General features: G+C 37.5%; 1 protein-coding gene across 1 annotated transcript in view; it reads right to left on the bottom strand.

Annotated features, from left to right (window-relative positions):
- Nucleotides 1-14,897, bottom strand: part of DNAH10 (dynein axonemal heavy chain 10) — a 63,712-nt gene extending 48,815 nt beyond the window's left edge. The window contains exons 1-18 of the mRNA XM_068654360.1: nt 14,487-14,897; nt 13,303-13,396; nt 12,393-12,498; nt 10,986-11,102; nt 10,284-10,505; nt 9,431-9,588; nt 8,536-8,766; nt 7,770-7,960; nt 7,109-7,307; nt 6,155-6,349; nt 5,351-5,521; nt 4,432-4,608; nt 3,926-4,099; nt 3,432-3,601; nt 2,554-2,705; nt 1,992-2,156; nt 1,098-1,305; nt 32-188 (exon numbers count right to left, since the gene is read on the bottom strand). Of these exons, the coding sequence (XP_068510461.1) occupies nt 32-188; nt 1,098-1,305; nt 1,992-2,156; nt 2,554-2,705; nt 3,432-3,601; nt 3,926-4,099; nt 4,432-4,608; nt 5,351-5,521; nt 6,155-6,349; nt 7,109-7,307; nt 7,770-7,960; nt 8,536-8,766; nt 9,431-9,588; nt 10,284-10,505; nt 10,986-11,102; nt 12,393-12,498; nt 13,303-13,396; nt 14,487-14,731 (3,132 nt within the window). The 5' untranslated portion in view covers nt 14,732-14,897. The remainder of the gene's footprint in view (nt 1-31; nt 189-1,097; nt 1,306-1,991; nt 2,157-2,553; nt 2,706-3,431; nt 3,602-3,925; nt 4,100-4,431; nt 4,609-5,350; nt 5,522-6,154; nt 6,350-7,108; nt 7,308-7,769; nt 7,961-8,535; nt 8,767-9,430; nt 9,589-10,283; nt 10,506-10,985; nt 11,103-12,392; nt 12,499-13,302; nt 13,397-14,486) is intronic.
- Between the last annotated feature and the right edge of the window lie 1,102 nt (nt 14,898-15,999).

Raw genomic sequence — 15,999 nt, 5'->3', positions numbered from 1 at the left:
TGGCAACAATTAAATTTTAATCAAAAATCACCTTAGTGACCTCAACACAGTCTTGGATGCATTGTGTCATCATTTTGTCAATCTTGTTGGCATTAGGTTGCAAGATTATCTCGGGAGGAGATAAAACAGCTTCTATTTGGAACAATGGCACATTTGCAAGAACAGCTTCATTAAAAGCTCGCAAATTCCTGCGAGAGGAAAAAAATCATGTCACAGACAGTAATGATCAGGTACTGATCCCTCCACAGAATGTCCAACAGAGACTGCAATTATAAGGTATGCACTTAGATATGCAATCAGATCTGTCAGAAGTCAGTTAACTGTTATTTCAGCTGGAAACACTGATGTGTATCTAAGCAAAATTGTCCCACTAGGACTGATTTAATGCAAAAACTTGGCGGGCTAAAAGAAGCTATTGGAAGGACAGAATGGGAATACACTGGTGCAAAAGGATCCTGAGACTACGGTCAACTCCTACGCAACAGCCCAGCCAGGGAAGCCCACAGAAGTCAGATGAGCATGGACTAGAATACAAAGACATGGATCATGAGAAGAAGAGATGGCTGAGAAGCTTCTAGAACCCTGCAGCGCTCTGTTAGAGATGCTCTAAAAGGCCATTGTAATATCTAGCTACAGAAACTTCCTTGGGCCCAGATAAAGCGTAATCCAACAAACCTTTTTTCTTGTGTTGGTATTCTCTGCATTACAGGGATGCATCTGGCACCCAGACATTTTCAAATTTCCAAATTTTCAAGATTGTACTCTTTACTAAAGCAAGGCACTGACTTTAAAAATAAAGTTGGGATATGGAACTATATACACTGAAGAAAAGGTGCATTTCTCTCTTCTGCCCACAACATGTCCAATATCCATTTTCTCACAATTTGGGTTTCTTTTCTACATTGTTATCAATTCTCCATTCTTTGCACAAACAAACAGAACAGTACAAATATAAGTCTGTCTCAAACAGCAAATCACTCAGGTATATCAGAATACATGAATAACAGAATATCAGTATACATGAATTCAGAACAACAGATGTAGAAAATACTAAAGATGAACGAGTAAAAACCCAGTAAAGCAAACAACTGACTTACTTCAAAATTAACTCTGTCAACACCTGATAAATCCTGTTTTCCCAGTATGCATAATAGGAAGCTAATTTTGGAGATTTGCCACTCTTTGAATTGGCAACCCGTCCTTCTACTTTTGTTAATGATTTTGGAATGGCAGTATAATTTCTAACCATGAGTTCTGTATCTTTTTCTCTTTCACCCTTAACATATACAAAAAAATCTTTCATACCTGCAAAAGATTACAAAAAACAGTGTTAATAACTGCAAAAGATCTAACAGATTTCAGTAGTGGAACAATTAGCGGGTCTTTATTTGTAAACATGAAATTGATATTGCACACTAGAAAAATATCTTCATTATGTAATGCTAATTTATTAATATTTCAACCCTCTGATTTTATATGGATTCAATTATTCAATAGTAACCATTAGATGCAAAAGTAACTTCTGTAATACTCACAAATCATTGGAAGAAATGTGGTACATCACCCCTACCCTATCACTGGAAGCGAAAGGGAGGCCTGGGAGACAATCACCTCACTGCAATTTCCCTCTGAGGAAAAGAGTGTGGTCGAGATAGCCCAGATGGAAGTTACACTCTATGCAGATTGCAACTATAAGACTACATCACTGCATACAAGAAGGAAGAAGAATCCAAGGGAAAGCTAGGGGGAAAGTAATCAAAAGCAAGGTCAAATGATCTATTTATATACTTGTATCTAAGTTCCTCTCATTGACACTGTCAGCTTAGGGTACTGAAGTTCTGCTTGTGCTTCCTGTATTAAACCAGGCAATACTGCTGTAACTTATTCTGGTAACTATTATAAGGATTGATCTTCGCAACTAAAAATGCAAAGTAGCAGACAGAACAAGATAAAACATCACAGAGCTCCAAAATGAAAACACAAAGACTTACTAGGAAGTTCATCACCATTTTTTGGAAGTGGAAACTTAAAAAGATTTGTTGATTCTATCAACAGAAGTTTGTCGCTTATGATTCCAGAATTAATATGAATCTGATGGACGAGTGATTCAAACTTCCTGATGGCTTGCGTACATTGGATTGTAAAGTCACCAATACCTGAAATAAATTACAATCATTTGTTTTCTTTCTTCTACCAAATCTTTCACCAATGAATCAAAATTGTCAACAACCAGATGTGTTTGAGAATTAATTGATACTTTGCAGAAAGATAGATTAGATGTTTTATCACCTAATCCTTCATCTATCTCCCTTCTAGCTCTAACAGTCTATATCCATTTCCACTCGGTGTTTTACATATAATAAAAACATAAGAAACTCCCACTTGTATCAGACCCTGTCTAACATACTATTCTGTCTTACACCATGGCAATAAGCTATCCTGTTTAAGGATGCATAGCTTTAATCTGACAAATCAAATAGAATGCAGAATTGAAGAGAATATTTGAACTGCAAATCAGTAGCAAAGGCCATTCTAAAGTAGTATCTCCATTACCTAGGGAGTTCCAGTTGAGTCTTCTGTGCCCTGATCTGAATACTCTCCAGAGCTCTTTAATATGGTCATCAAGAAGTTTGGTTTCTGCTTCACTCAATGTTCCCATTAAGCTGTGATAGTGATCCAGCATGGTTTTTAATCCATTTGTATATCTAATGAGTGTAAGAAACATAACAACAAAAAATAAAAAATAAAAATCATTATTTTCTGGAAATACCGTTCTGAACAAGGCAGATCACTTTCTTCATTCTGTTCAAACTTCCACATAAATCAAAATTTTCAGAAATAATGGCTATGTATTGATCATAAATACAATTCTCTTCCTCTCACAAACAAAAGAAAAATCATCTATGACTCCAGTAGTAGCTAGACCATCCTCTCCTGCCCCAACCCAGAAGAAGTATTTAAGACAGCCTCAGTTTGAATCAGATACGTGAACTCAACAGGTAAACTTTAAAATCCAGTTAGGTCTCTTATTGTCACACCTCTGTGCTTAAGTGCCTGTGATAATTTGGGCAAAAGTGCCTTATCCAAGGCTGTACAAAAAAGCAGCAGTGAGTTCAAATGTGAACTGAAATCTAAATGGCATTAAGAATTCATTGCAAAAAAAAAGTACTTTCTTTCCTTGTTTTTCCTTCAGATTTTGAGGAGGTGTTCATTTGTAAAATGTAGTGCTACAGGGAGAAGGATGCAGACAGCAAAAGAGGAAAGACTGCTAGTGTACCATGGCCATCAGCAATTTTACCCTTAAAAGAAGTTACTACGAGCTCTCATATTTCCAAAAGTTGATGACTCATGGCACACTCTGGTTTGGAGTGAAATCACTTGAAACATTGCTGAAAATCTGTATGAGAGCAGGTATTCTGTTATAACCTTACCCAAGGTATTTGTCTTCCTGTAATGCCACATTTCTTGCTATTTCTGGGACTGGAAACCCCAGTTGTTCCATGTACTTTGTTTCAGTTATAATCTCTTGGAGTCTAGGAGGAAAATTCACTATGAACTGCACTCTTTTCTCTGTGGTGAGAGGCTCCTCTGTTGCCGAGGCCTACAACACAAGAAAGCAGCAGAAAGCATAGAAACACCAGACTGTTACAACACAAGGAAAAAAGTTAACTCCTGGAGACATTTGATAAGACAGTAGGTAAAAGTCAGACAGAACAGCTAACATTCAGATTGTGGAAATGCCAATAAAATTTGACAGCAATCTCAGCATTCTAGTTTCAATTTTGATCTCAGTACTTTTTAAAATTTTCCATTAAAAAACAGTGTTTCTCTTAAAGACATCATTCTTTGAAAAATCTCACCAAACATCAGATAGGTTTCAGTTCTTTCCCACAGAGAAATCAGGTATGTTATTTTCCTCTCTCACCTGCTCAGAAGTCTCTTGATTAATATGGTTTGCTGCCTCACCAGTAACAACCATCAGCAGAGGTTTTCTCAGTAACAATGGGAGCATCTGCTCTGTTCCTTCTGTCCAATGACCATATTTCTGATCTTCATACTCTTTCATCCTCTTGGCCACCTTAAGATACATTTGCTTTACCTAGAAAGGAAAATTCTGTATAATTCATTTTAAAGATCATGAGAAATGTTCCACTATCCTGTCTTAATAAGGTTTCTGATCTTTATCAGATGAGAGGGTAAATAATGCCTTGTAATACAGGTGATGAAGAATTCAGGTTCTTGAGTTCTGTCATTTATTCTGACACTATTTCTTCAGGAAACAGTGGGAAGGTACCAATCAGCTTTTCACGTCTAACATTGCTTACTATGTGCAAAAACATTCTTGCTCACTTAAGAACATTTCCACCTCCCCAGAAGAACGGTATGAGGAAAGTATTCTTCCTTCATTAAACAGCAAAAGAAACAACATACTTCCTTTCCCCGTTCACTAGTAAGTAAGTCCTCTACTTCTTGAAATCGAATAATAGTGTGTTTGATCCGATAGAAAAGGGATCGGGACCAATATATTGCTCCAGCCACTGGAGGGTGATTCTTGAACAAAGGTGGATCCTTGAGGTTCTGAACAAAGATTTGCTTAACATTTTCGACCTAAAAGAGAATAAAACATTGCTAAGAATCATTTCTCCACTTGTTTTTCCACGGTAAGTATCTAACCTGGTACACAGCACAGGCTCTGAAGCTAATTTCAGCAACAAGATAAAAATAATTCATTTTTTTTTATTCATCTTTTGTTTGCATTAACTGCATTACACAGAACACCTTCCTTTTTGTGTCTCGTGGAACTGCTACTTTGTCAGTGTTTTTTGTGAGATTACATCTTATTGTTAAACTCAGTGTTCTTTGAATTACCAAGAGAAATGCTATGATAGCAAAAACTTTCCAATATTTGGGCTTCATAGAAGTTATTTTCCCAGAACCCAGAAATTCTTTCTGCCTTCACTGTTAATCTCGGACTCCTTTTGGTCATATTGTGAACTTATTGTCCAATACAAGAAAGCTGAAAGATGGCTTTTCTCTGAAAAGACTGCTGTTGAACTGCTGCTCACAAAGTAAAGGAATAGCCACAAGCTTCCTTGCACATGTAAACATCTTTCAGTTCCTGTACTGTGCTACAAATATACAGATGTGCACATAATTTCAGCAAATTAACCATGCTATTTCTTGTACAGGTTCCAAAAAAGTGAGAACAATTACTATGTTTATTTTTTTAAAAGCCTGGAAGTCTTTTGGATTGTAAATGACACTACATATGTGTTAAAGATATATATACAGATTTATTATTTTCACTGAAGAATTCCATATACTACCTAAGAAATGCTAAATTAAATACCTCTTTACAGTATTGGTCCAAAACGTCATTGAATTTCATCATCATCTGCTTATTAATGGTTTCACGAGAGCGGATGTGTCTGAAGTTTAACAGCATGTCAAATGCAGCTTCTGCTGATCGAAGGGTCTTGAAAGATTCATCAATAAAGTTTTTGGCCTCTTCTTCAATAACCTAGACAGCGACAAAGGAAGAAGGCCAAGAAATCCTGTCACTTAGAAGTTCATCTTGCAAAACCAAGAAAGGAAGGCAATATTAAAATATCTTTTTTTAATAGTGTTGAGACATATCTTTACTGTTAGCAATTTATAAGACCAAATAGTAAACTGATGGCTTTCCAGTAAGCTACAGGAAATTTGTGTTAACCCAGTGTCTGCTGGGCAGGTATAAAAGTCACAGAAGGCATTGTAACTACTTGCATTTGTGGTTATTCGTAGCTGAATGGGAGAAGTAAATCCAGAAAAAAGTTTGATTTCTTTGTAGAATATGATTGAGATATGTCAGCACACGAGTACAGGGAGGTCATATGTAGCCTCTGCTCATGCTCTAGTTATTTTGCCAATGAATATAAAACATGTTTCACTGGTTTGCAAGATGAAGTGAAGCTATAAACAAAAAGAACTTGAACACAAAATACTGACTTTAAAAATCTGGTAAAACTTCTCACATTTTCATTTATGTATTCACTCATTTATATATTTTTTAAAAAAGCATATCATTCATTCTTTAATTGAAAATGTTGACATTCTAGAAAGATTTTCATATAGGAAGGAATAAGGGGGAAAAATCACAGTAGATGGCACTTACTGAAACTTCTGTTCTAAATTCTCCCATAATTAACTTCCAATCATGTGTGCTTTTGATGCTAAAAGGGTCAAAAGTCAGTTCTTCCATTGGACTAGTTAGTCTATCTACCCTTCTCAGTAGATCATCAATACGTTTTGGATCACCTGTGACAGCTTTCAGTTCAGAACCAAATATATTGTAAAACTCTTCAACAACCTGTTAATTCAGAAGAACATAACAGAAAGGTTTACTTTTAATGCTTTTCTTTGCTATTTAATATTCTTCTGTTATTGTTTCCTTTAAAGATAACTATAGCCCAGAGAACAATCAATTCTTGCTGTGATTTACATTTTGTATATGCCTATGCAAGACATGAAGTATCTTTTTGGGGTAAAAAAAAAAAAAAAAAAAATCTACAGCCCCAACACCACATTTGTCAAAACAGATAACATTCAGTTATTATTTCTTTTTATTTCACTAGGGATTTTACATACACAGTCTACATAGCATGTGGCCATTGATGGACAACTATTATTTCTAGTTACCCTACCCTAAAGGAACCTGCACATAGCACCTATCTTTCATGTATATTATCCTGCAGTTGATACATTGATTCATATACGGTCAAATTTTATATTACAATATACTTAAATGATTATTTTATCTGAAATGATACCATTAAATTAACGAGAAATGAAAACTGCAAACCTGTGAAACAACTGTTACAAGTTTGCAGGTTGATAACAGTACTGTATACAGCAATACCTTTCTCATGGCACCAACCAGTACCTTGAGAAGAGTTATTTCAATTCTCTTAAGGTTGAACACACACACACACATACATAAATAAATAAATAAATAAATAAATAAATAAAGGCTATTAATACTTCCACAACTATAATACAAAAGAATCTCCTCTCCTGAAAAAGACACTGACCACAAACTGTCCTCTTTAATTACTGTCTATATTAGTACCTGCAAAATGTCATACAGATCTTGACAGATGGAAGCCATATAATCTGTTTTTCCAAATAAACGTTTTCGGTCAAATTCCCAATGTTGCTCTCTTCCTGATGCTTCAATTTGGGCACGAACAGCCAAATAAGATTTCTTCCATTGTTCAAGAGTACTTTTTCCTTCTGCTATTTTCTTTTTTGCAGCAGCTCTATCTTCTCTATTAATCAAAAGAGTTAAGATACTATAGATGGAAAGATTATAGATATAAAATGATATTTCAACTGGATCTATCTATCCTGGTTTAGTATCTTCTAGTTGTACAAGATCTAGGCAAAACTTACAACTGCAAGGTCTTCATTTTCAGTGAAATTTATTTTGAAAAAGTTATTTCAGGACTGATTTTTATATTTATGTCACTTTTGTACCAGAGTATTTGCATTGTGTTTATTGATTTATGTCCTTTCAAGAGAAAAGAGGACAAGCACCTATTTCTTCAGGCTGATTCAATAATTTGTGAAAACTAGAACATTAATTGGCTTTTAATTGACCTTCTAATACAACTTCAGATAGTGAGAAACACTGAAACATATTCAATGCAAGTGTTATCAATCACACTTCCTGTAAAACAAGCAAAGCTTTTAATAAATGCAGCCTTGTTAAATAGGAATCCAGTACTTACTTAAACAGGGTGTGTAAGTCCACGGCTTTGCACACTCGTGTTGAAATTTCCCACGCAATTCGTTCCATGAGGGGTACCATCCGTTCATCTTTGTTGTAATGCCGTGAGATAACCCATACCATTCTCAGGGCATTCATCAGCAAAGGAATTGTGTCCAAGACAACATCAAACCCAGTGCCATGTGTTAAATTCTATTAAATATATTTTAAATAATTTGAATAAGTTCTCATGTAAATACAGATAAATATTGTGCAGATTTGCATCTATTGCTCCAAATACTTGTCAGGTACTGTCTCATTAGTATTCTACTTTCTGAAAAAGATGTCCTAAGACTGGTTTTAGCCCAAGTGTTTATTTGAATAATCTTCAACAGAACTTAAACTTGACCTATCAGCTCTAACCAGTGATAGAAGTTACCTCAAAAATTGGAGAAGATAAATCTTTGTTTTTCTTAATTCAGCTGTGCTATCTCATTCTTCCAAAGCTGTGATTTACAAACCAAGCTGTTCACAGCTCTGTGCTTCTGCTTTCAGGTATTAGAACAGCAGCAATTCAGACAAAATAAACAAGCTTTTTTATTATTAAATGTAAAAAATCTAGAGTATATCTTTATTGCTGGTAAAATAATAATAATAATAAATAAATAAATAAATAATAATAATAATAATAATAATAATAATAATAATAATAATAATAATAGACCAACAAAGAAACCAAACTCGGGCAAATACAGCTACAACTCCACAGTTTTCTTAAGGATACATACCTTCAAATAGCGTTCAAGAGTTGAAAGGAATCTAGCATTATCTAGAGCTTCCACATGATGTTTTCTGAGGTCACTTAAGACTGCCTGTAAATCTTTGCTACGCTCAGATTCAGCTTCCTGTAATATTGCCAAGACTTTTTCAACTCCTGGAAGCTTTGTCTGTTCAGTAAGACCAGATAAAGCAGCATGTCTTTCACGCCAGAAGTCAATTTCTGCAAGTGGACCATTGCCCTACAAGATATGTGCAGAAAAATAAAATTTTTAAATTATAATTACTCGAGGATGAAAACCTATGACGAGGTTTATATTTGTTCTTTTTTTTCCAATATGCTGTATACTGAGAAAACCCAGATGTGATTCAACAAAAAAATGGGGATTACATCCTTGAGTTGGATCTGAAGATTTCGTGCTTGCAAAAATATATGCCCACTTTATTTCGTAAACATGAAACGTCTTATTACGTTAAATGGTATTACTCATATGTGTAACTTTTTGAAGAATCAGAACCTTACAATTAGATTGCGTATTGTTTGGGAGAGATGATTTTTCCAGGGAAAATATAGTACTCTATATTTTTTTAAAGCATTGTGTTTTTAATATTTCATGTCTATCTCACTGGTTTTAGAAGTAAGAATGCAACTAGCTAAAGTGCCTTGGTTTTCCACAGTCTCCCAGGTGGATAGGATCTGCAGAGAATTGCTTTATATTCCATTTCCTGCAGTCACGCAGGTACTCACTACCTTTGTTCTACTTTACTTCAATTAGTAAATGGGCTTTCCAGAAATGAAACACAAAGTTTGATTAAAACAGAGCACAAACCATTCAGAGATATTACTGTGGGAATAAAGAAATGTCTCTGGGAGTAAAACAAGCTTGGTGCTATGGGCAACATCACCTGTGGAACCCTTTTCAGTTGTTCCTCTAGAGCTGCGGATATTAATTTTTGCCAGGTCATTGCGCAACTTTCAAGAGCTTCAACCACTTCTGGAACTGTGGCAAGAACACTTGCATCACTGTTTAGATTTATAGTTGGCATGTCCAGTTTAATTTCTCCTGTTGGGAGAAAAGGCATCTGAAATTAACTGTCTTGTTCCACCAGCACTGTTAAGGTAACATCACTGAAATGGCTTACACCTTCCATTTTGCTAGCTACTTGAGTATAGGTAACATACCATCTGCTCTGCCTATTTGAGAATATGACAAAAAGCATCCAGTTGTTTCACAGTTAATACAGTGCAAACAAAGATATATTCCTAGAAGTAACTGAAAAGCTCTCAGCTTTCAAGCTTCAACGCAACCTCTAAGTATTAAAAATTAGGAATAGGGCTTTGCTGAAGAAGATTATCAGTCTGTTAACTGAAGACCATTACATTCTCCTCAATGGCGTGACACTAACCCCTATCAGAGACACGATGCTAAACTTCATGTCAAGTCTGCTTTGGTCTTCTGCCTTCTATATCCTGCTATGGCCTGAGTCCCCTGAACATTGGAAAGAACTGAGGCATGATTACCCTCTCTCCTAATTCTTACTCCAGGCTGTTTGAAACTGATTTAGTCCATTCCTCATATGTGTGCTATGCTTCAGAGCAGTAAAAATACTACTGTGATCAGCAAAAGAAACTTTAATCAGATCTGGAGCTTCCCCAGAAATTGTATGTGTTATTCTAAACAAAGCCATTCCTAGGTGAACCTTCTTCTATTGTCTTGTACTCTAATCAACACAGCACTGGCATAGGCAGAATACGCACCTTCAATTTGCTGTACCATCTGCTGAGTAATACTTGAAAATTCTTGTGTGCTTGTTAGGAGCTCACTCCCCATTTGAGTATTACAGTACTCAACAGGCTGTTCTTTCTTTCCTGCAACCTCAGTCTCAGATAAACTTTTTTCAGAGCCTGTGTTTTCACTATCTGGATGTAAGGAAGCTTCCTCAGACCGCTGCCAATTACAGGAGAGAGCAGGAAAAAATAAGTATAATTCAAACAGGAACCATAGATTAGATGGTTTGTATTTATAAACAAATAAACAAAACCCTCAGCTTACTACTACTTCACTTAAGCATTTGGATAGGTTGTTCTAAAATTTAATTTAAATGTATCTCATTCCATTTCACCTCTTTAGGACTATTCTCTCCACAAGTTCTGCAGGAGAATAGCTCCAGCATACTTTCACAAAAGTCTATCAGCACAAAAATAGAAGTATGTGGTGTCACATTCTTAAATGTTTCTTATATAGGGTCAGGCAATTCAATGAAATGATGACTGTCTCCACACCCTTATAAAATTTTGGGAAACAAAATAAAAAGCATTACCCCAAACTTCATTTTGGCATAAGAAGGTCATTCATGAGAGGATTTCATATACGTAGTCTACATGGTCAGCAGAATACTAAATAGGCAAATCACGCACAGAAAACTGAAAACTTCACATACAAAAGCCATAAAACATTTACCTGTGAGATGACATTCTTTAGCATCAAAAGAGTATCAGCAGTCAGTAAACCAAATTCTATCATTTTAGGAAGAACCTCGTTAGCTTCAGTCAGGTCATTAGGTTCAGTAACTGTTTCTAAACAGTATACAAACAATTAGCATACAGAATACAATAATTAAGTAATTAATAATTGTACAGAACACAATTATTAAAACAATTGTATAAATTGTTTTCCATAACAAGTTAAAACTCCAATAAAGCAGACTGCCATTGTAATAATAAACTAGGCTTGATGCAAGCCACTTTCAAAACTGCTGCTGGTTTTAATGTTGCAGATTTTTTTGATGAAGTTTTATTGTTTCAAATTTCATGATTTTAGAGAAACTGAAAGTAATAGGCACATACAAAATACTTAGTAGCTTTAAACCACACATGCTGCTGCTCAGTGAGTGAATCCACATAAATGTATGCTGGGATCAGTGGCTGGCACTAAGTTAGAGTTAACAGGCAGCTGATTGTTCCTGTAAACAGGCATGGAAATACTTGTTTGTTTCAGTTTAGAAGCTGTTTGTTTCAGTTTAGAAGCTTCAGATTAGAAGGGACTGGAACTAGATACTGAAGTCTGACCATGACCAGAAACAGCAGCTATTGTCACTGGCTTTATTATAAAAGTATGAACTATCAGAATAGAACCTCTCTTTCACATGCTGCTATTGTATATCAAAATTTGAGTCAGGTCTGGAGGTTTGATACCCCAGTTGTGCTTATTGCCACCTTATGGTCCAACTTTCACATACAGCTCCTCATTCTCAATGCACTTTGTACAGTTCTAGCAGTTATAGTAACCAAATCTCATTAGTTCCTCTGAGAGCAGCTTGAAAGCTTCATCCCTGTTGGCAAAATGTGGAAGATACGTAATTTTCCAAAAATTTAATATGAAAAGTGTTCTTGATTCCTGGCTCTACTCTACTCTAAGAGCATTCCTACCCAGTTAGGAATGGATAGGCACTAGCCTAAGTCCCAGTCATTACCACTGAGGGGAGACCTCACCGCTCTCTACAATTCCTGGAAAAGAAGTTGCAGCAAGGAGGTTGTCAGCCCCTTTTTCTCAGATCAAAAGTTATAGAACATGAGGAAATGATCTCAACTTGCTCCAGGGGAAGGCTAGATTTAATATTAGGAAGAATTCCTTCATGGAGGGAGAGGTCAAGGATTGGAATAGGCTGCCCAGGGAAGTGGTGGAGTCCCCATCCCTGGAAATATTTAAGAAATGTGTGTATGTGTTGCTAAGGGACAGCGATGGGACACAGCAGGTCAGGTTGTCAGTGGGACTTGATGATCTCAAAGGTCTTTTCCAACCTAAATGATTCTATAATTGATACAAAGTCTGGAAACATAGAGCCAGCAGTTATTCAGGACAAATACCTTTGGTGTCTCTCAAAAAATAGACACTAACATCTGGCGCAAATTCTTCAGGAATTTCATCAAGAGCCGCATACAAATACACTTTGTCAGCTTTCTGTTCTGTTAACTGTAGCAGGAAACATGAAGGAAGAATGACTGTTACTATTTGCTGCCAAGTTTCCTAACAGCAAGACAACGTTTGCCTTCTATGAGCAATGGAATAGAAGCATTATTTTAACTACGTTATCTTCACATTGCTGTCCAAGTAAACAGGTGACATAAAAAAAAAAAAAAAAAAAAGTTTTAAAAAATCACTCAGCTAACAGTAAAAAATAATGTTAATTTCCAGACCAACAGGACTAAGAGCAACAGTGCTTGAAACATAAAAAAAATGGATCACAGTTAAATGCCCCCCATAGAGCCTTTCTGAGAAAGTGCAAGCACCTACTCCCCTCCCACTGCATCTCAGTCATAAACTAAATTTAGTTATAAATGCCAGACTCCATCCCAAGTGTCTAATTAGGCAAAAGCCTCGAGGTACAAAAGCCTTTTTTTCACTGTCGCTTACAGGATCCTCCCATGGTGTCTTTATCTAACAATCATTCTAACTACAACTTTTCTGTTACAAGCAAACCTGGGAATAGATAATGTGGTAGCTGAGTAACTCACTACCATGTTTCCTCACTAAAAACATAGAGTTTTGCTAAGTAAATTACCTTTGTAATATCAGTCAATTTCAGAGGCTGTGGTAGACACCACAGGCCAATGGTTTCAATGAAAATTTTTGTTCTTGTAAAATGTTCTGTTCTGCTCTGAGTCCTTGGTCTGCATTGTACCTCCTTAATTAGCCCATCAGTTTTACTGATATATTTGCATCAGAAAGCCAGAATCTTCATACCCCAAAAGAACAGAGTGAATACAACAGACTTACATCGGGTGTGTGTTCCACACTGTCAGCTGCAACTCTTTGCTCTACTTCACTCAATTCAGACACGCTAGAGAGAGCTGATACATGACCCGACACACTTTTATTATCTGAGGGTTCCGGATCAGATGTCTTACTTTTCTGAGTTGTGTCTAAGAATAACACAAGAGAACTCACTTAAAGAACAGGTATTCCATGCACATAAGATGGATCCTTCCAATTTTCTTCTAAAATTAAGTAACTGACCTTTTTCTTCTCCATACAGTACTGCCTTTCAACAATCAGACATCCATACATTTTCCCAAAGGAGAATATTCTTGCTGAAGGACTGAATCCAAACATGGAAGTGACCATGCTACATTCTACAGGGCTTTATCTATAATATCTTTATCAGCATTTTCCAACACAATTGACTTCTTAGTATAAAATAAATAGGTTAACAAATTTCAAGATGAAAGCATTTTGCAAAATGAACCTTCAAAAAAAAATTATTTTTTTTTGTGTGACTGATCTATGATGAGGAAAATGTCTGTAGTAATGCCACGCCCAAGAAGCAAAGGTGAAGACATTGTAACACAGAAACAACTACATGAATTCCAGGGCCATTTAAGAATTTCAAATGTTATTTTTCCTGTCTTTCAGATGTTGCGCCATGTCTCCTTCCCCTTTCAGCACAGGCTTCTAGACAGTTAAAAGGTGGAAGAAGCATAGTTGCATCCCCAACTGGAAAGATCACACTTCTTTGTGTGCTATAATTATTACGAAGCAATATTAATTCTCCCTGTCTTGATGCCTTTAAGCACCACCTTGCAGTGTTGTAGCTGCATCCACTGAGAGGTACAGAGTGGAAAGTTGTGTCACATCACTCCTTTAGTCTACTTATACATACATCAGACTTCATGCTTAACTTTGCACTTTTTTACACAGTAAGAACAAAATTCTCTTATGGATATAAAGCACCAGAGCAGGACTCTTTGCTTCTGCAAGTAACTGTTTCAGAAGCTTTTGAGTTATTAGCTGGGCACAGCTCAAGGGATGGTGGGGCAGGGAATGGGGTAAGGAAAGGGACTGGGACTCTAGAGATGGGACATGTAGGGGCCTGAAGGAGAGAGGAACAGCTGGAGAGAGGGCAGCAGGAAGGGTTTCGGACTAGGCAGTACCCAGGGGAGGGTCCCGCAGGCCGGGCAAGCAGGGCAGCCTCACCCGCTGCTTCCTCGGTCTCCTGGGGGCGCCGCTCGACCCGCAGCAGCAACACCCCCGCAGCTTTCCTCTCTTCATCATCCTCAGCACCGCGGCTGAAGAAGCGCAGCACGGTCCGCGCCCCCTCACCACCATGACGGTTCAGCAGCTCCTCGAAAGGCGCCGGATCACTCAGCCCCAGCGACGCGAGTGCTTGGTCCCGCAGCCACCGCACCCGCACGTCGTTCAGGCTCATGGCGGCGAGGCCCCGGGCGGCCGCCCGACGCCGAGCGGTAGCCGGGGTAACGGCCCGGGGAGGAGCGATGGCCGCGGCCCGCCCAGCGGCCGCCTCACGACCAACGGCCGCCTCACGCGCCCTTCCCGCCCAACGGCCGCCTCACGCGCCCGGCCCCCTTCCCGCCCGATCGCGTTTACCTCAGCCCCCGCCGCCCGGCGGGCTCTGTGTGAGGCACGGCCAGGGCCCTAAGTGGCTACGTAGGGATGTAAGGGCCGGCTCCGAGCAGCGTAAAGAGTGTTTTTATTCGGAATTAGTATGAAATAAGTGCAAATTTTAACTGGCACGGTTATTAAGCAATATGGCAATATTTCCTTTCCACAGCTGTAAAGCATTATGGCAATATCCCCATTATTACACGTGGAAAAAATGACCCCTTTGCAGTCTCCCTGCAGCCTCCCCCCATCCTGCTGCGTAAAAACAGCTTTGATACAGCGTTAAGACAAACCAGGCTTTTGTGTCATGGGGTAGCCAAACAAGCACACCTGATTTTAAGACCCATTCTTCATTCTTGATAACCTTATTCATAGGAGTAGAAACTTTCCACATGACGACACCACATTGCACGAAGATCTTTTAGACAGTGCAAGTTTTTTCCGAGGCTCTTACCCATAACAATCACTGCAGGTGCTTTACAGACCAGCAGGTATCACAAAATTCTTCATTACTGAGAAGTAAGAGGGCTGAAAGTTCAAGTTCCCACACCTAATCCTGCCTCCTGTACCATTAAATATGACTGTGGCTTCTGAAACATTAAAGTAGTAATTCAGGGCAGAACTCTGAACATAAAGTTAACATTTTTAGTGCAATTTTAAATATGGCCAAAGAAGAGCATGTCATGTTGCTATGTACATGTTTATATTATGTTATCCTTCTGGAATAAATACTGAAAATAGATGTTGCTTCTGTTGCACTGCTAAATTGTTCCCAAAGTACATGAGATGGTAGCTTGCCTAAGTATATGATTATATGAGTAGTAATGAATGTTGAATATGATTAAAATGTTTCAGATAACTTAGAAATAATTGGTCAAGAAAATAAACAGCTTAAACAAAAAAATGCCTACACTGGTTTTAGGACAAGCAGTAACACTTTTTTTTTAAGAATAAAATTAATTTACAACATTAGTTTATCAAGAAAAATGTACAGTTTATATCTATACTTTACAAGATGCTCCAAATTGTTATGTAGTTCTATGGGAGGTATATATTACAAAATTATTTGGCTGC

The sequence above is a fragment of the Anas acuta genome, chromosome 17, assembly GCF_963932015.1.
Source record: "Anas acuta chromosome 17, bAnaAcu1.1, whole genome shotgun sequence".
Taxonomy (NCBI): Eukaryota; Metazoa; Chordata; class Aves; order Anseriformes; family Anatidae; genus Anas; species Anas acuta.
Note: the sequence above shows the minus strand (reverse complement) of the source record. Positions and strands in the feature narration are given on the sequence as shown.